Source organism: Saccostrea echinata, unplaced genomic scaffold (genome assembly GCF_033153115.1).
Source record: "Saccostrea echinata isolate AGI-Se365-2 ecotype Australia unplaced genomic scaffold, CSIRO_AGI_Sech_v1 ptg000002l, whole genome shotgun sequence".
Classification (NCBI taxonomy): Eukaryota; Metazoa; Mollusca; class Bivalvia; order Ostreida; family Ostreidae; genus Saccostrea; species Saccostrea echinata.
The window spans coordinates 31,660,435-31,680,990 of record NW_026889751.1 but is presented as its reverse complement, the minus strand read 5'-3'; the positions used below and the strand labels follow the sequence as shown (position 1 = coordinate 31,680,990).

Genomic DNA, 20,556 nt, shown 5'->3' with positions numbered 1-20,556 from the left:
TGATATTTCTGTGTGAAATGCTCTAGCAACATCTAAGTCATTATATGATACTTAAATTTTAGAAAATATTAACTTCAAATCTGTATCCAGGCCCTTTTTTAAGTTTTTAGATTAACTATTTAAAAGACTAAAATGAGGGTTTGTTATTTTATCAACACGACCATTCAGTTTAGTTCAGGTATATTTTACACGACTGGAACACTCATTTACTAGACTGGGTCGGTCGGACGTGCCTTAGTGTCAAACCCTGCATGATTAAGTGTAGGAAAATAAGATGATTACCCTTATAAATGACTTAGAGTACATACCGTGGTCATCAACAGGTGGGGACCATAAGATCATTTCCTTGTTACAGGTAACTATTTATGTCAGGTGGATATCATGAGGTCAGAACTTTTCTTGTTAAACAGGTAAGTATCTTTGTTTTCCCTCGGATTGAAATGCCGAATTTTGCAATTTCATTGGTTTAAACATGACATGTGACTGCCGTCTATATTTCTATATAGGGCAGGTGAAATATTAAAATCTGACAATATAGCATACGCGTTGCGTTTACATATTACGATATTCGAAAACATTATATATTACTGGAACCACTTTCCATAATATTTTCTTTTTTAAAATGAGAGTAGCGGTCCTTTTAAGTAATGACGTCAGATTTGTTGTGTTTGCATCACGAGCGATGGTAGCGTCGAGATTCGCTAGCTGAAAAGAGAGGACTAAACAGAAACAGATTATTAAAAGTAAACAGGGGTGCCTCAAACAGTTTTCAAGATAACTTGGCGGTAGGAGGTGAGATTGATAATTTTGAAGAATTTGATTGTATGAAATTGGTCGGGACTCGATAGTCAATGTGTTTGTTCATCTGAATTAAGAGAATTAAAATTTGTTGTATTCCATAATCTTGATCATCTCTTCTTGCAGGCCTGTGGTACTGGGGGGTGGGGGGTTCGGTGTACATACACGTAGCTCCCACTTTTTTAAGAATATATTCTTTTGCTGTAGATTCTGTATCATTTCAACGCTGTACACATCATCCCCCACTTTTTCTTGCAGTAGGGTGGAAGGTGGGCCAGTGCCACGTTATTGCACTTAAAAAAATTCCAAATATTTAGAGGAAGATCCTAACAATTCCCCAGTTTTGACAATAAATGCTTTTTCTTGTTTGTCAGTTATTTTTGCCTCCCCTCTTTTTTGAAAAATCTGCATTGCTACAGGTCCGTATAGTGTTTATGTGTCTCACACTATGATCTTCGAGAAAATATATAGTCACTTACAAACCTTATAAGTAATAATGTCAGGTGGGGACCATGGGATCAGAAAATTCTTTATTAAACGTGGGGTAACTATTAATGTCAGGAGGAGACTATGAAATCAAATTATTCCATGTTAAACAGGTAACTATTTATGTCAGGTGGGGCCCATGGGATCACAACTTTCCTTGTTAAACACTTACCAGCTATCTATTTATATTCTTGAAAGGGGTAGACTTTACTTTACTAGTCCCCATGTCCACAAGATCCACACGTTCATTGCACTATGACGTAAAATTTACGTCACTCAACTCATAAGGTTTAGTCCTACACACTTCTCGACTGGTTCGGGTTAGTCTTGCACCCACCTAAGAAATTAGGGTTAGTTCTTGCACAAGACTAGTATTCAACTGATTAGGACTAATCTCGCATCCATCCGAGACTAGGGTTAGTCCTCGCACATTATTTGACTGATTAGGGTGAGTTCAGCATCCGCCTGGGAGATTTGGGTTAGTGTCTTGTTCTTTTAGACTAATAAAAAAAATTCAGTTGCATCTGTATTTTTTGCAAGACCTTAACTCAGCTTCATTGGCATCTCATTGGTTTGTTTACATAAAAAATGGCTAAGTACGAGAGAAATGTCACAATAAAGGCATGCGCCGAAAACGCTTAGTTGACAGTGATTTTTTGTCGATTTTTCACTCAATAAACAATATATATTAGTATTTTTTTTTTAGAAAATGAGGTTACAAACTTCGTTTAAAAACGAAATTTTAAGCTAAACTTTTTAACCGTAGAAATCGATTTTGGGGTCAAAAAGACCAAAAACCTCGTACTTTTTCTTGATTGCTCGCGGATCTCATATATATGTCGTCTAAGGCGACGCTATATTTTAGCACGTTTTTCTTGGGACCGGTAAAGTAAAGTCGTTCCTTCAGAAGTGATATAAAAGAAATCATTGTAATTTAGGGTACAAGGAGTTTATACACATAAATAATATATATATATATATATATATATATATATATATATATATATATATATATATATATATATATATATATATATATATATATATATATATATGCACCCAATTTTACACAATAAATTAAGCTCAAATACTCTAAGTCGTTTTAATTTCACGGTGTTAAAATTTCACGATTTCTCAAAAAGTACCAATCAAGATGGTTTTAATTTCACGCTGCAAAAATTAATTTCAATTTGTATAGGCATTAAAGCTTTTTAAAAAAACTAATGATAGCATTCACGATGGGTTTAATTTCGCGGATAAATGATGAATTGCGAACATAGTGATATTAAAACCATCGTGATTATCTCCCAATATACAGCTTAAATATACCTTAGGTCATAGACAATTTGACATCATAATGAAGTAAAGCAATCAATATTACTTTTTGTTTAAAAATTGTTTCCTATATACATCTACTTAGTAGATATATATTTCAATGATTTACTGAGCGATTAAAAAAATCGATATTTAATGACCCCCTGAGTGTGAAATTTCTTAGTTTAGTAAGACGATAGAGGTTGTGATTCCTGAAGTCCGAGATCCCGAGGGTCAAGAAAGGATTTACCAACAGCTGGCAGCCATTGCTAATACTGTCCTTGATGGTTACGTCAGTCAGTCAGAGTCCCTAGAAAATAACTTCAGTAGACAGCAGCACTTCAACGAACTACAGCGACGATAGGAACAGGACAGACAACAACTGAATATGCCACTGAGTAAGTTCTTGTAATGTGTACAGAATGAAGAAAAGATTAATATACTTTAACAAATGGCAAGTTATCATGCCAATTGAATCCCGAAATTTTATTCTTCCAGTTAGAAAAAAAAATTCTATCAACTCATTTTCGTTGATATTGACATAATTGTACATTTATTATAAGTCCAGAGAATTATAATAAATGTATTTTTTTGTATTGACACTACTATATGATCATCCAGGGTATCGTGGTTGTTACCATTGATTCACGTAGTCAGTATCCACACTTTTAGAACTAGCTTTACACTGAAAATACCTGTATAATGTATATTAAAAACATTAATGTTTAACATGTTTCAATACTGAAAAGATTTCTGCTTTTTCTTAGCAAATTGTTCAGGTGAGCGATGTGGCCCATTGGCCTCTTGTATTATACCGTTAAGATCCCCGGGCCTCTTGTTATCTCATACACTTTCTACACCATATGCTGATTTCAACCCATCCCTCATTCCCAGAGAGATATCTTTACCAGATTTACATATTTACAAGTATCTTGTACATTGTAACTTCTGAAGATGTGCAAGATTTTTGTCCTCTCGAGGAACAGAATGGTTGAGGTTCCTATACTCAGGTGAGCATTGTGGCTCATGGATCCCTTGTTTCACATATGCATTATCGATTACAAGACCTTTCCCAATGTTTTATAGTTTCTGACCTCATTACCTTGAAGTTTTACACTCACACCCCAATCAATAAGATTACAAAAACAAGGTGACAAAAGGTTTCTGAAATGCTTGCATGTTATCAATTTTGCAATAAGAAAAAGTTTGCTGCTATTGTCCCTATCCATACAGAGAAGTGAATCAATTTATCGATGTTTCAATTTTATTTTTGCTTAAGGTATTGAAGCCTGAACTTCCAGTATGTATTGATCTTGTAGTTTCGTACAGTTTTTCCATTTAAGAATTTCTTATAGAAGAGCAGTTTCAAAGAAATTCAAATTAGCAATTGTTTGCAAGAAAAGTTATATGCCCTAAGTGGAGAAATAAAAATAAAAATTATAAATAAAAATAAAAATTAATTCATTACACTGTGTATCGGTAACGATCTTCTCATAAAAATGTCCAAATAACTGTATCTCACTTCCATTCTCAATGACCGTGTAGTGTAAGACAGCGCCGCGAGAATTCCATCGGCATCGAAAGCAATTTTTGACTAACCTAGATGGCCGAGCGGTCTTGCACGCTGTTCCTCTACTGCTAGGAAACAGATTCCGTAGGTCGAAAGTTCAACCCGGGTTGGGACGGAAGTGGGTATTCTTAGAAAAGTGAATTTCGTTGTGCTTTCTGTATTAATATTTTTTCACTTAGGGCAGTAATGTTAGTTTAAGAGTTGTTGGAAAATGTGCTATATATATATATATATATATATATATATATATATATATATATATATATATATATATATATATATATATATTACTTACATTTGCTGTATTTTTATACTAAGCCAACTGTGAAATTGATTTGAATGCCATTTTCGTGTATACTCACGCGTAGAAATGTGCACGGAGAAACTCGCCTAAAGTGACGTGACAATTTGCTACAGAGACGTTAATAAAAATGTTAATAAAAATATAGGGCAGCGAGTAATTCAAACATTGAGTATATTTTTGGTGCTTTTGAGCATGTAAAATGTAAATATAAGGAATGTTTTTTAAGATTTGTGTGAGTTATTGGTGTGTAAATCACACAGACTTGCACGTATGCATATTTTTCATGAAGCACGTTAGCGCGCTTCATGAAATATGTCTACGTGACAAGTCTGTATATATATATATATATATATATATATATATATATATATATATATATATATATATATATATATATATATATATATATATATATATATATATATATATATATTGCATGAAATAAACATCTCTGTTAAAATAAAGGTTTTATTTTTGCTTCGATGAAAGGATACTGAAATAATTCAATTTGGACTCAGCATCATTTTTCAGGGATGCATGAAATTTAGCTCGAATTCAACCTAATCAGATACTTTGAGTCCTGGGACTCAAGTTAGCAAAATCCTAGTGGGAACCCTGTACACAGCCTTAAAATTAACAAAGATACTTGATTTTCTTTACTTGTCTATTTTTCAGTTCAACAACAAACAGAATGTCATAACTTTTTGTATCTATACACAGTCCCCAGGGTGCACTCAGTCCACAGTCTATGTAACGGAGGAATTGTCCATCTTGGTCTATGATGTGTACACAGTCATTATTCCTATCAGCTGTAAGGATTTGACTCTGACTGTCTGTGGTGATTCCTCGTGGATTGAGTGGTTTGTTCTTTGGAGCAGGAGTATGTCCAGTGTATCTGAATTTCAGTTTCCCGGCCTGATTGACCACCACTACTGCTTTAGATCCATTGTCAGACACACAGATATTCAGGTTCCTATTCTCAGTAATGAATCTATCATAACCACCAGAAGAAAAGAGAGGTTTATTTTTATCATCAAACTGAATGGTTTGTTTCTCTGTGGAGCCAGAGTAACGGACAACTTTAGATTGTTTGTAATCATCACTATCCATGATAACTAGGAGATCACCAGATGATGTACTACAAACATTGTAAGGTTTCCAGTTCTGTAGTCTGATCACCTCCTCTATCTCCTCATCCTTCACAATGTTCACTGTTCTATCAGTGTCATCAGTATAAACTAGATCTCCACTTTTTGTCACTGCTATATCGTCTGGTCTGTTCTCTGACTTGGTTGTGATTGACTTGAGTAGTGATCCACGATTGATGCTGTAGAGTTTCATTGTGTTGTCATTTCCACTTGTCCAGATTTTTTTGTCTCTCAGACAAGCCACACTGTAAAGTCGCCCATACCCAGTGTCTATGGTAGTGACAGTCTCTGGTTCGTCAAGCAGCTGTTTGACTGGAGGAGAGGATCCAGCTTCCGGTGAATTCTTGGTCATCTTCATTCTGTAGCAATGTTTATCTGATGATAAGGAGCCAAACAGTTTATAAAGTTTTGATCCTTGGATTTTTCCTGTAATGAATTTAGGTAAAGATGGTACAACTTTTTGTGGAAGATTTCTGTATATATGTACATTTGATTTTACACTGAACAGTTTTGATAAGTCATTAGAGTCAATATTGACATTAATTGAATCAATTTCATCCTTGATGTCATGAATGTTCTTGTTTATTTCATCCAGATGTTTCTGTAGAGTTTGTAACTGTGTGTTTTTCATCTCATTAATTTCAGCTTTAAGCTTCTTGACGAGTTTTTCAATTTCTCTGTGCCAGTCCTCTCCATGTTTTGTTATGGCTGTTGAGAGATCTCTATATTTCATTTCTAACTTACTCATTATGTTTTGAACATCAGATGCGATGTTCTGGTAGGTTGGATAGATTGATTCATTTACTCAATTTGTTCTTTTATGAATTTCTCCTTTATTTTTTCCACAACTTGCAATATTTCTGATACTTTGTGACCTAGATGTTGATCAGATGCAAGGCATTTTGTACAAACAGGAATGTCACATTGATTACAATACATTGTACATTGTTGTTTGGTATGAGATTTACATTTAGGGTAGAGTGGAGTGGATTTCCTGGACTGAAATTTGACGACTTTGTGGTCCTTGGATTCATCAGATATCATGTGTTCTCCCACACAGGCCTTACACAGGTTGACAAGACATGTATCGCAGTGCATCTGAACAACAGCGGTCTCACACAGGTCACATTGCAATACGTCCTGGGCTCGGGGGTCCATGGTACTTGTATCGCTGAAGTATAAAGAAAATTAGGCTTTGAGTAGAGCTGAGTTGGTAACAAAAAACATTTTACATCTTTAAATTGTTCTTTACTCAGGAACATTTATTAGGCAAATTGTTTGCTTGCAGGGTGACTATATTATTATTTTTTTAATAATTCATTGTTGTTGTTGTTTTTTTTTTTTTTTTGGTTTTGGTTTGTTTTTTTTTTCAATTAAATATTTTGGATTTCCAATGTTTTGGCATGAGCATCACTGAAGAGACATAATTTGTCGAAATGCGCATCTGGTGCATCGAAATTGGTACCTCATACGATGTTCATTTTACAAACAATAAAATCTAAAAGTCCATGGTTCATGCTCCATGGTGGAAATTTGGTCAATGGCATCAACATGTATTGCAAATACATAACATCTTTGAAATCTTCCTCTAATCTCAAGGACAATAATCAGGCACATTGTTCACATAATTATGATTAACATTTGCCCTCAACAACATTTTAAAATTTATAGACCATTGGGGCTGAGTTGTCATATGAAGAAACATTTCAATTTGAAAAATCTCAATCTTTATCAATTTTATGGACATTTAAAATTGTACATTTTGTGTTTTTTTTAACTTATTGATAGCAAAATATTTGTAATTCCAAACCTTATAAATGTATTGTAAATTAGATATAAACATCAAGCAAAACATCAAAATTGTGAACAAATATAAATATTACCTGATATAAAACTGTAATGGCTGCTGACTTGTTAAAAGCTGTCGTTATGTATTCAGGTCACTAGACCTGTTTTCCTGTATTATCTACCTGTCAGGTATTTACACTTCCTGGTCTGTATGAAGAGAGAATTTAAATATCAGCTCTCCGTTCTGCTATCATATCTTTGTTTACTCTGGCCTGCTGCACATGTTCTGATATTTTAATGATAACTAAATACAGACACTAGAAATTATGAATTTTTCTCATCATTGTTTAATATTACAAATTCAAAGAATGCAGAACTGGTCACTTAAAGATCCGCATTCTAACACCTCTCCAGATCAACACCCCCGATCACCACCCAAAAATATATGGATTGATTTCATAAATAATTCAAAGTAAAAAGTTAACAACTTAATAACTGGAGTCGTAGGTCACCTTGGTCACTCAATATGTTTATTATCTATTTTTGTCAGTCAATGAGTACTGTGTGTGTCATGAGAGTACAAAATTGAAAGTTTTCAGATTCTTTTATTTCTATTACGCAGATTCCAGTTGAAGGAATACCTTTTCATTTCAGCTTTTTGGAAACAGGCATAAGCGGAACTCACTTGGAGAGTTTGATGATTCTGGAATATAAGGACACATACTCTTCAATGAAAATATTTCTACTGATTAACAGTATTTTGATGTGTAAAGGCAATTGTAAAAATCTACTCAACCATAGCATAATAATACAATTCATCCATGAAGCCAGGGTTCTACTGAGACAAAAATGTTCATGGTTGTGTTTGTTCTCTAGAAATTTGGATGGGATCTTAGTTAGACAGAATATACTATTTAAAGGTGTGTGCAGTGTACGTGTATCAGTACTATAAATTTACTTTTCTGAATTAAGATATTTTTCTTGACAAATCATAACAAGTTTTAATTGACCATTGCAATTGTACAATTTTTAAGAAAGAATTTTTGCAGAATTTGCAGGTAATCACATACATATATGTACCTTGCATATATATACTGCAGTCTATACCAACGTTGAATTAGGAAGTGCCACAGTAATACTGTGTCCAGAAATAGATTCATTGCAGTACAAAAGAAATCAGGAAAAAATAAGATTTCTTTTTGTTTCATATCACTGAACAGGATGATTTTGAGTACAGCCTTCAGAAGTATAAACAGTTGTTTGCTGAACTTACGACCACCACAGCCTACATCTACAACAGGGACCAGATTTTGTTTGTTCTGTTCCAGGTAAAATATCTCTCCTTAGATACATGTATGCATGGACATACTGATTATCAGGTGTTTGAGGACTTTTTTTTTTTACATGGTTCCAATATTTTTATATACTAGAATTTCAACATTAATATCTCAAACTCTTGGATATCTTGAGATCAATTAGTTTTACTAACAGTTCTATCAGGTTTTGACTGAAAACTACCTTAAATCTGGAAATTTTTAATTAAATTTATTTACATCAATTTCTTGCTTGTAGTCATTTAGCAAAGATATCTTTCTTTAAAAAAGGTTATCTTATAAACAGATTTGGGGGAAACGTAAATTCCGCAATGATATTGGTATATCAATATTATAGTGAAATTTCCTATATTTTTAGCCGTAGTTACCCTTGATCTTATCAAATGACATGCTTGCTGTTTAAAGCGCAAGAGGTGATGAGTATAAATTGGACAAAAATTAGCACCCTTACATATTATGAATTTTATTAAATTTTCTGCTGATGAGTTTAATAATGTGAATACACTTTTTAAAAAGGAAGTCACATTTTTAACATAGCAACCAATGATTTCGGTAGTTTTCAAGAGAGTCTGAACTCAGTTTCTCTCACAAATGTGCACAAATTAATACTTGTAATAACTTTCAACCCGCATTGAAAGAGGTTTGTCGAATTTACAGACGAAAAGATATTTTTGTCTGCATGGTAACGAGTATGGAGGCCCGTTGTAACAATTTAAAAAAAAAAAGCTCATTACATGTATACTTTATTCTGATGGAGCCATTTTTTTAATAGTTTAATTGCAATAAATTGTTTTATGAAGCATAAAAGTAATTAATGGCTATTTTATTTATGAAGATTTTCATCCTACAAAAATTACACGATATAAAATCTGCAGTTTCCGAAAATAAAAGTACGTTTAGAATTATTGATAAAAGACGGCACGGACTATGACGCAACTTCTTCATATTTGGATATTATAATGGAGAAAGAGATATGGCAAACTAACAACTAAACTTTATGATAAACCAGATGACTTCAACTTTTCTATCATCAACTTCCCGTATTTATATAGGAATATATCATTATTGCCTGCATATGGGGTTTATGTCTCACAGTTGATTCAGTACACAAGAGCATGTTCTTCATATTAACATTTTTTTTAAACAAAGCAGAATTTGTAGATAGTCGCATCTATGTACATCATTTACATATATTCTAAGAATTGTTACACATGTACCACACTCAGACTTAATGTTTTTTTCTTTTGCTGGGAAAAGATGTTAATGGTAATCTAGCAACAAAATTCTATGATGAACGTGATGACTTTAAATTTTCTATCTTCAGCTTCCCTTCCTTGTGTGGCAATGTGCCCACATCGCCTGCATATGGGGTTTGTGTCTCCCAGCTGGTACGGTACGCGGGGGCGTGCTCTGCTTGCAAATGCTTTTAAAAACGAGACAAGTTATTGACAAAAGGGTTGATGAAACAGGGATATCAAGTCTCATTTAAGGTAGTACAAAACACCCATGAAATCTGTTTTAACTCATTTCTTATAAGTACACTAGAAAAAAAAGAAGAATACCACTACAATGTCAATAATCAATGATCTTTGTATGAAAATTAATAAGCTGTGACATGTTTTTCACCATATTTTGTAAAAATTAGAGAATCCCAAATATTGGTCATTCGAGAGCCTACAATTTAGAGTGTGTTTATGTCATCTACATGCGATATGACATTCTGTTTTTAAATGCAAGATTACTTTTGGTCCAATTTTAGTAGAGACCTAATATTTGGACTTATTTATAAGGAGTCTCCAGTTTTTACACACATTAAAGGTCAAGGTCATATTTAGAGGTCAAAGGTCAAATATTGTGACGTCATCTACTGAATCTTTAAATTTTTTGTACTGAATATTTTTTAAATCGCCAAAATATCTGAAACTGTTGGTTCAATGTTCCTCATTTTTACACATTTTCATCTGGGTTCCATTTCAATCATTTTTGTAAAAATTGAATTATACATTTTCTCTAAAGAGAACATGCAGTGTAGCATACCTACATGTGTATTTTCAATACCTAGGCTAAGTAGGTTCTATTCTTTCATCACATTTTACTCAAATATAACAGTATCAATATAATTTACTGACATTTAGTAACAGAAACGTTGTATTTATAAAGAGCATCACATAAATTTGCAGTAGATTAGTATTATTTTAAAAAAAACACATATTCGAAAGTGCAATGTATGATTTCACAATCTTCTTACAGGGGGCTGATTGGCCATATTTCAAACTATGTGGACAAAAAATGTGCGGTTGAATTTCTTTCAAATTATATATAAAGAGAGATTTTGTGTCCTAGAACAAAATTTCAAAGTTTCAAAGAAATTGAATTTGAGGAAAAATTTGGCCTATCTATTGTGTACTACCTTAAAGTCATCATTTCGCAAGTTCTATGGTCGGTTTAATGACCTTGTCAACTGTCAATAAGTCGAATGCTGACTGATGTTTTTCATACCAATTGTTAGACCATTATTTACTAACTGAATTGTCTAAGGACCATTCCGTTTGCACGATCATGACCCGAGCACACCTCGGGTATGACCAGTCGACCGGGGAATGTTTACTCCACTATGGCACTTTATCCCACCTCTGATATTTTTAGAGGTCCGTGTTTACTCTGCTCCAGATGTGTATTGTTTAAATGGACTTTTGAGCATGTTTACTGTTCGTTATCTTCATATTTCATTTTCTTCCTTGTAAAACAAATGTATCCAATGCAGTTAAAAAAATCGGAAAATTAAGATTTCCTTTTGTTTTATATATACTAGCACAATTTTTTTGGAAAGCCTTCAGAGGTATAAGCAGTGGTTATCTTTTCCTACAACAACCGCAGCCTACATATACAACAGAGACCAGATTCTGTTTGTACCAGGTAAATATTTTTTTTTCTCAAAATGCAGATCGATCTGCCATAAGAAGACATTATTATCCAGAACAATGATATTTTGAATACCAGGTTTTTGTCGGGGTTTGTTGATGGTTCGAATCTTGTTACAGTGTATGAATACGAATTTTTAACGTTTATATCTCAAACTCTAGGATATCTTAATAAGTTTTACTGAAAGTCCCACCACAATTTTTTACAATCGGGGGTTGATTGAAAACAATCATATTATGATGGATTTTCTCTATGCATGTTTATTCTTAGATTTCACCTCGTTTTAACAAATAGCTGTAAAAGAGTTTATTTATATTCAGTTCTATATTCAAAAGATCTGTACAGATGACATTTTAGTGATACATGTATCTCGACATTTATGTGATTTTATAGGCCTTCAATATATTTTCATGTCTCTCCGATGAAGTAATTTATCTACCGCAGCCAGGTGGTCACATTCTGGGGGCAGGTGAGTCGTCTAGGTTAACAGTTCATCTGAGGCAAAGCCTCATTAAAGTTTCTCCAAAATCACTAGGCCTCATTCAATCGAAGTTTCCGCAAAGCATATTTGATTGAGACCTTTTTTTTACAAATGAAAAGCTAAAACATTTAAGAAGAAGTCATAATAAAAAAAAAAAAAAAAAAAGATTTTAGATTTTTCAAACTTTTTAATTCTATGATATTTTCAATACATGCATTAATATTGGAAATAGAATCTATAAAAATATAATTGTAGATATCAATAGCGAGCACAGCGAGCTCATTAGACTTGTATGCGAAAACAGGGGGAAATCTGTATATTTGTCAAGCCTCAATTTTTTTTAGTGAAACGTTCGCATATGTCTTCCCCTACAGATTCCGTGCGATAATTGCAATTGTTTACGTCCCGTGAGCTAAAATATAACAACAGCGTGCTTCCATTCCTTTTCCGAAAATGGCCGAGTAATTACGATTGAGCGTGCTTCATCGAAATAAGAAGGAAATAAAAAGTTTTTAAAAATTAAACTATTCAAAGATTACATAACAAACAGGTATTGAAGGGTGTTTTTTAAGGTGCAAATCTATGTCTGCAATATAGATTCCTGATAACATTATGTGCTCATCTAAAATCGTAGCTATTTTTAGAATGGAATTTAAATGGTTTGTTTTCTTAGAGATCGTTATCGGCCGCAGCAGCGGTGGTTGTGTTAGAAAGTGCACATGGGGGAATGAGGCGTTATATCTTTATAAGTTCAGTAAAATAATTTTTAAATGATAACATGTATAAAATCACGAGTAAAATATTTTAAAAACTTGCTTGAAACTAAGTCTTAATCGTTGTTATTATGTTTCAATTTCATTATCAATTCTCATCAGATAATTGATAATTTATTATTATATAAAAAGAGTTTACAATAGGTACTCCCCAACCTAGGAGTGTGTAAGATATGAAAGCAATTTTAAATCGTTATGATTTTTTGAATAATAATGAAGTGATACAAGTGCACGGTGAATGAAAATTGAAAAGTTGTTCAACTAGTAAATTTGTTCTGAATATGCTACAGCTGCGAATTACACAATGATTTTTTTTCTACATTTTGCACCTCGCCGTGCAGCATAGCCTTCTCTGCAGAAATCATAGGCATTATCACGTGACAAAAATCCAGGGTATCAGCACGTGGTTCATCTTGAGATCTGAATATAAAAATAGGCCTACATTTTAATTTTGATGACAGTAAATTCTTATCAATTATCATTGATTTTATTACATCGGTGAATCAATTTGATCAGCAAATGAACTAAAATTTCTATTTATTTTATTTTTTTTTTAAATTATTTATTTTGCTTTGAAGACAGTCTGAAATGAAAATGATCACTCTTTCAGCTTTGAATATCTTATGCTTTCCTTGCATGGATGCTTGTAAAATTGTGATAGTACTTTTTGAAATGCTAAATTTTGTTTGCGCCAATTTGATGCTTTGCATCAATTTTACTTGTTTTTAACCTGTGTTTTTATTCCCTGAATAATCAGCATTCGAAGAGTGGTCGAAGGATATCATCACATTTTAATCACAACTTGAGAAAAAAAGTTTGATTTTGATAATACTCTTCTGGTCTTCTTTTCATATCTGCATACTTCTTTCACAGGTCATTTCTTCGTTATAGCTTGGAACCAAAAAGTATGTAACAAGAAAGAAGAAAATGTGATGACCCATACCACTGACAGTGCGTTTATGTTAGGCTCTCTACTTGGTTGATCAATAATAATACGTGTTTTAAACAACACGTTGCAAAGATTTTACTCTAAAATGAGCTACAATAAATCCAGTGGCACCAATGATTTAACGTTTTTTAAAAGGATAGTCGCCTTAACTTATACGTTATAGTTTGAAATGTTTTTTGACAAAGAATGAATTTAAATGATAAATGCAATCTAAAATTGAGCAAATTTTATAATTTTAATTTTTTTAAAGCTCAATTCTTTTCTAGGATATACACTTAGAAGTAAATATAATTAACAATGTTAAAAAATATAAGTATTGTAATTTTATTTATTAACTAAGGGGATTAATTCAAAGATTCTTAAACAAGCACGTGAAGATGCTGTACACGTGGCCTATGTGCGCAAAGATGTTTTTTTTTTTCCGTTTCGAAGTTATACTATGTACAGACCGTATATTCAGAAGAGTATTAGATAATAGGTGAATTTATAGTTTAACATCATATATAAATAGTAAATACATAAATTTAATTTCCTTCTGTTTAACCTGGTCAATTCTTTTAAATTTTTCTGTACATATATTCCCAACGGTGACGTTTAATAACTATAAAAACAAACCTCTCCCAAGATAATTCAACGACTGATAATATGACTTGGGTATAATTATTGTAAAAAATATTGTTTTGATATAGGATAATATACGTTATTAGGAATTTTGCACACTTAAAAAGCTAAACACCGACCAATCAAATTTTGCTTCGTTTTTTTTTTCTGTATGCCTTTTTACTTATCAGTCGATCCCCTGTAAGGTTCAGCAGCAAGGCTGAAGTAAACAAAGTTCAGGTATTAGATGTTTTCTGTTACATTATTCTAGTATTCTTATACATTATAAAACATTGTGTATAGCATGTGACCATAACCCTGAAAATATAATATTACATTATCTAGAGTTGAAGATTTTCAACGGCTTTAAAGATACATAAACAATCTTATTATATGATAGAATAATTCCTATCTCCCTGATTGGCTGAGATCCAACATTGTAGAAATAATACTATGTTATATTCACCTGCACGTGACCTTCCTGGTGAATGAAATATGGAGATAACTAACAGTATTCAAGCTCATAAGTCCATTCAAACTATAAAATCAGGAGCAGAGCAAACAGGGACTTCCAAAAATATAAGAGATGGGATCAGGTGCCATAGAGGGTATGCATCCCCTGTCGACTGGTCAAACCCGCTGTGTGTTCCTTGTCATGATCGGGTAAACGGGATAATCCGTAGAAATTTCAGTGTGTAAATAGCCTAACAATTAGTATGAAAAACGTCAGTCTGTATTTGACCTAATGATAGATTGTATTTGCTGATGTCATTTTATCGATTATAGAACTTGCGAAAGGATGACTTCAAACTAGACTTAATATCCTTGTTTCATCAACGCACCACGCTTACACTACTTGAACAATCATTAAAGGGGATGACCCAAGATTAAACTAAGGAAATCAAAGATTCATTTTTTTGAGTCTTACATTTCTCATAGTAAACAAAAACATCGATGACTATAAATCCTGCACGACAACACCAACACTCAATGCTTAAATGTTAGAAGAGTGTTCTTTTTAAAATCAAGATAAACTTAACTGCAGTGGTTTAATGATACTACAAAAATGAATTTGGTATAAACATGTAACGAATAATTACCTAATCCAGGGGCCAAAAATGAAATCATGATGTGGAAAAATATTGAATAATTGCGACATGAACTTAGTTAATTTCTTTAAATTTTCTAGGAAATTTGCTGGTCATTTCATGTCATAATGAATTATAGCTTTGAAGATTAAAAAAAGAATGCTTAAGAATTGAGATGTTTCTCAGACACTTAAAATAAAATTGTTATTAAATTGCTTGGTCAGCTTCATATTATTCTTTCACATACATTTGTAAAAATAGAGCATGATAAAACATTTATTTCGTAGAAAACAAAATTTTTTTTAAAAGAAACATTGATCATGTCAGGAAGCTTTTAGGCTGCAGTAGATCCTGCTCCCCAGTTCTGAAAAACAAAAGATTATTTCTTAAACGTATGAAAGCAATTACCAGTCTGGTCGAACCCCCGAACGGGGGTATACCCCCAAACGAGGGTTTTCCGTCCCGTCATGCAATGCGCAAGAACAGTAACTCTTGCCGTATTCAAGATAAACAAACTAGCCTATATCATCTATCTTAGGAAAAAGATCGATAATAATGTTATTTCTGCTATGAACTTGGTAAAATATCAACAGAAAAAAATTAACAGGTTAAGTTTTCCATAGTTTGAATTTATAGTGTAGGAATAAAATATTTTCCTTCATTTCATGAAATTATTTATTAATTTTTGTAGGACGTCTCAATTAGGATTTTGAATTAAAAACACAAGGAAAAATATTCTAAGAATGAGGAAAATATTAATTTAGAATCTAGATTTAAATAAAATTAAATATAATCGTGTTTTCCCCCAAACAATCGTATTTATGAAAAAAAAACTACAACAACAAGTTGTCAAACATTTTTTTTTAATTCTTATAGAATATAAAAGACAATAAATACGATAGATTCCATTTGAATTATATTCTTATATTTATTTTTGTTACACTTCCTGGGCATGATTATCGATAATAAAGACCGTCGATTGCTAGTCAGAGGAAACGCGGACTGAAACCCACGATCATAAATAAATCGATATTAGCACCATTTTTTTTCTCGCATTTTACTATGAAAATAAAAGATATATGGTAGAATAATACATTTTTTTTTATAATTTCAATTTAATATTAGTTGCTTATGTCTGTTTATCAAATATTTTATCTTAATTATCTGCAGGTCAAGGAGCAAAAGATCGCCAACTTTGCCAGTGAATAAATCCCGATTTGTACAATAAAGTTGTATTTTTTGTAAAATACAAACTCTAAAAACACCTTTAATCTATCATTTCCGAGTGGTTTTACATTTGCCAAATAATCCGTTACTTTGCACCGGCGATTTTTGTAAACCCCTTCTTTTTGCGTGAAATATGCACATTTTTAAGCATCTGCGCATGCTCGTACCCCCGTTTGGGGGTATGGATTTCCCATTTCCGTTTACCCCCGTTCGGGGGTTCGACCAGACTGATTACATAATAGGAATTTTATATACATTATACATTATATACTGACCAACAAAGAAATCAAAGGGAGTAAGAGGTCTTTTACTTACCATTTCCTTAGTAATTAGAATAGTATTATTCGTGGTAAAAAGGTGGTAGGGATGAGAGGACAGCCCTTAACACCCCCACCACCATTGTAAATTATATGAGTATAAAACAAAATTATAAGGATTTTCTATTAATCAACGAAAACATTACTAAAATCATTTCTACAATTGAAATTTACTGGAGAGAAATCCTTGTGATTATTCTGTTTTCTTTCTCTTGTAAATATACATTAATCACAATTTTTTTGAATCTTTATTTAAGAAATGAATTTAATTTTTGAAAATTCACGAGGACATGAATTACGACGCTTCACGCCGACATATTTCACGAAGCGCGTGAGTTTGGATGATAAATTCATATCTTATATTTACATTATTTTTCTGATGACTTGCCACTTATTTTTGTTATTCAACGATCATTTTTGAAAAAAAAGTTTGCACATTTGTTTACTTCAATTACGTCACAATGGAAATATTCTTACTCATCCCATGGTAGTTCATTAGAACGTGAACTTTTTCTAATTTGCAAAGATTCTTAAGGAAAATATTTGGAAATGTAACTATTTTAAAATATTTTCTTATTTGACCATAAACAATATTAAGAACGTAGGTCCACTATAATATTGCTAGAAATTTAATTACTTTTAAGTAAGGATCCGTTTATGAATAAAAGTTTCATTATATTCAATATACACTTTATATAGACATGAATACATGCTTTATACTTACTGTTGGTGGGCTGCCTTGTGTGGCGGGGAATTTGTCATTAGTGACTATGGTTTCTCTCTTTTTACGTGAAGGCTAAAGATTCCATTAACAAGATTCACAAGATTATCATTTAAAAGAATTACAGAATTCCATTTTTAAAGCATTGTCGCCCTAATGTATATCTAGCTTACAAAAAACTTTAAAAAATATTTAAACTTAAAAAGGGTTAAAAAATACATTTGTAAAGATCCTGTTAAGGTAAAAAAAGTACTCACTTGGACTTGGTCTTTTTTGTATTTGGCATAAAATCGGCTAGAGCAGTCCATGTCTGTTCGGTCGCCATCTCTATTGGAAATGTATACATACGGGCACTTGTCGTCTAAGCAGTTTCCTCTGTCCGTATCTAGCTGTTCACGGATGTGCATGGCATTCACAAACACAACTCTTAACAAAAAAGACTCGCATATTTTTATTTCATCAGAAAACTCTATGCACTTAAATTGTTCCATATTAATTAAATAATTCTTTCATCTAAAATATTAAAAAAACTACATGTAGTTAAATCGTTACATATTAATGTTTTGCATGACATTCACAACTCTTAACAAAAGATGACTTACTGGTAACGTATTTTAAAACTCTCAGAGCACCACGTACACTAAAATTGTTACTTATGTATGTTTTAGATAAATAATTTACACACCCTACTTCTGTGTCTACGTAATAGTCCCTGAAGGATGTCCCGTTCTTAAAGTCTTCATACGATGACACTGCTACACCCTTTTCCCATTTGTCAGTCTCCAGATTATACATAGATGGCCTCGCTGTCGATTTTTGTGGAATACACACAGCTAAAGTTGCAAAATTGGATCTGAAATAGAATTAAAAATCTAAACATTTCCATTCACTTTTACTTCATTTAAAATATGTACTTTTGGCTCTGGGTCAAAGCATGAATTAAAAATTACTACAATGAAAATGGCTGCATTCAGAAATATTTGACCAGTCTAGAACTACTTGACTTCAGATAACTCAGAAATTCACAATTTACTGTAGATAACATTTATTCATTTTTTATGGTCATTTACTTTGACACGCCAAGGTACTGAAATTTCCACCATCCTGGCGCTTTCTTTGCGTTGGAGCGGACTAGGTAGCTATGTGTCCCTCCAAGGATTGTCAGGAAAGGGGCATATGACCTTTTGTCTCCCACGATGGGATCATCGGCATCATCATCTCGCGAGACTGTAATCTCGTCAGTCACAATTCCTTCATAAGTGGCTCTTACCTGAAATGTGTAATTGCCAAATGTACGAGACATACGTCATTCTTTTAAGTTTACAACATATTTTCCGTAAATCAACGTGTCCGCGAACTTTTCTAACAACCCTCGTACATCATTCGAATTCATCTGCACCATATTTATACTTAAGGCATAAAATGATGAAATACCATATAAGTAGGATTTTTAGCGAGACGGAAATTTAGTGATTTATCCTTAAAATAGATATATATTTATAGCGAGAAGTAATGTTACCGAGTTTATAATGCCAAACAAAAGAAGCTTTTACTACTGATACGCAATTAATTGTTATCAATATTCAATTTAAGGGATCTCAACATCCTTGCTAATAATGCCAAAATTGAATCCCCGCTTAAAATTCTGCTTATACGGTAGTTGAAAGAGAGAAAAGTCTGAAAGATTTAAGTATACAAACTTGGCCAAATGCATGCGGACAAATCGCCATTTTCCAATTATCAACCTCTTCACATTGTTCAGTCATGTGGAACGGTATTGGTTTTACCACAGAATTTCCTTTGGTGCCTGTGGTTGATCCATCAAGGTCGTTTATGACAACTACGTCGTCGCCGTCAAACGCCGTGAAACCGAGGTCAGTGGAATTACCATCGAACACACGATTCCCTTCAGAAGCCTAAAAATGAAAAAGTGAAAAACCTCATAGTTGATTCCCTTTTTATGGCTGTTAATTATTACCTCAAAATGTCCAGTATGTGGCAATCCTAGATTGGGGACTATGAATTTTACGTGTACAATTTAAGTGGAGGGTTTTATGTTTAAAACCTACTTAAAAGCCATTAGTATGGAATACTTTTTTTTAAAGATGTAGTGTATTTTCAACATAAGACAGTAGGTCCCACCTTGGGGTCTGACCTATAAAACCAATAGAGAATTTCATAATTTTGATACTTTTTATAATCACGCACACAGTTTGTCAACTTGATATTTATGAGTAAAAGATGTTCTGTAAGATGCAATGCATTTTAATACATGATCAACTTATTCGAACCTTGAAACCTAAACCCTGGCCACAGTGCATGAGTTTTACAATTTTGAAAGGGCTAAAACGTTAATGATAACGGTTCAACTGCTTGATATCTAGGAATAATATAGGATTTTGGAATATCATTAATTTTCATTGTTTTTGTCACTTCCCCCTGTTAAAGGGTGGTAAAGACAATGATATTCAAAATATCTGTTTCTCTAAATATTTTATGTTGTATATCCCCAAATTTAAATTTTCTTTCCTTTTTTGACATGAATATACCACAGAATTCATGTCCACCAAATGTAAAATCAATTGATATACTAATAATACATTTTTGTGGTGTCAACCTTTTTTTGGTTTGATATAAAAAAAATTGGTTCATAGGGCTTTGATTTCGGGGTTGAAGATGTGTTGTATTGTTTCGTTTTATCTTTTATTTTACTATTTCCATTATTTTAAATTAAGA

The 20,556-nt window shown here is 32.6% G+C and overlaps 2 protein-coding genes and 1 pseudogene across 2 annotated transcripts in view; 1 reads left to right on the top strand and 2 right to left on the bottom strand.

Moving 5' to 3' along the window:
* Positions 1–2,962, top strand: part of LOC133178277 (nuclear pore complex protein Nup133-like) — a 51,473-nt pseudogene extending 48,511 nt beyond the window's left edge.
* Positions 2,963–5,092: 2,130 nt separating this feature from the next.
* LOC133202713 (uncharacterized) lies at positions 5,093–6,418 on the bottom strand. The gene has a single exon (XM_061338576.1). It carries the CDS (start codon positions 6,366–6,368, stop codon positions 5,106–5,108), a length of 1,263 nt encoding a protein of 420 aa, XP_061194560.1. The 5' UTR covers positions 6,369–6,418; the 3' UTR covers positions 5,093–5,105.
* Positions 6,419–15,889: 9,471 nt separating this feature from the next.
* Positions 15,890–20,556, bottom strand: part of LOC133178276 (protein DDB_G0287365-like) — a 28,773-nt gene continuing 24,106 nt past the window's right edge. Inside the window, exons 19-24 of the mRNA XM_061313016.1 lie at positions 19,521–19,736; positions 18,891–19,090; positions 18,506–18,673; positions 18,078–18,246; positions 17,824–17,895; positions 15,890–15,919 (exon numbers count right to left, since the gene is read on the bottom strand). Of these exons, the coding sequence (XP_061169000.1) occupies positions 15,890–15,919; positions 17,824–17,895; positions 18,078–18,246; positions 18,506–18,673; positions 18,891–19,090; positions 19,521–19,736 (855 nt within the window). The remainder of the gene's footprint in view (positions 15,920–17,823; positions 17,896–18,077; positions 18,247–18,505; positions 18,674–18,890; positions 19,091–19,520; positions 19,737–20,556) is intronic.

Bases quoted from the DNA above. Each gene is read 5' to 3' on its own strand.
- LOC133202713 (XM_061338576.1), bottom strand. From the start codon at position 6,368: ATGAGTAAGTTAGAAATGAAATATAGAGATCTCTCAACAGCCATAACA.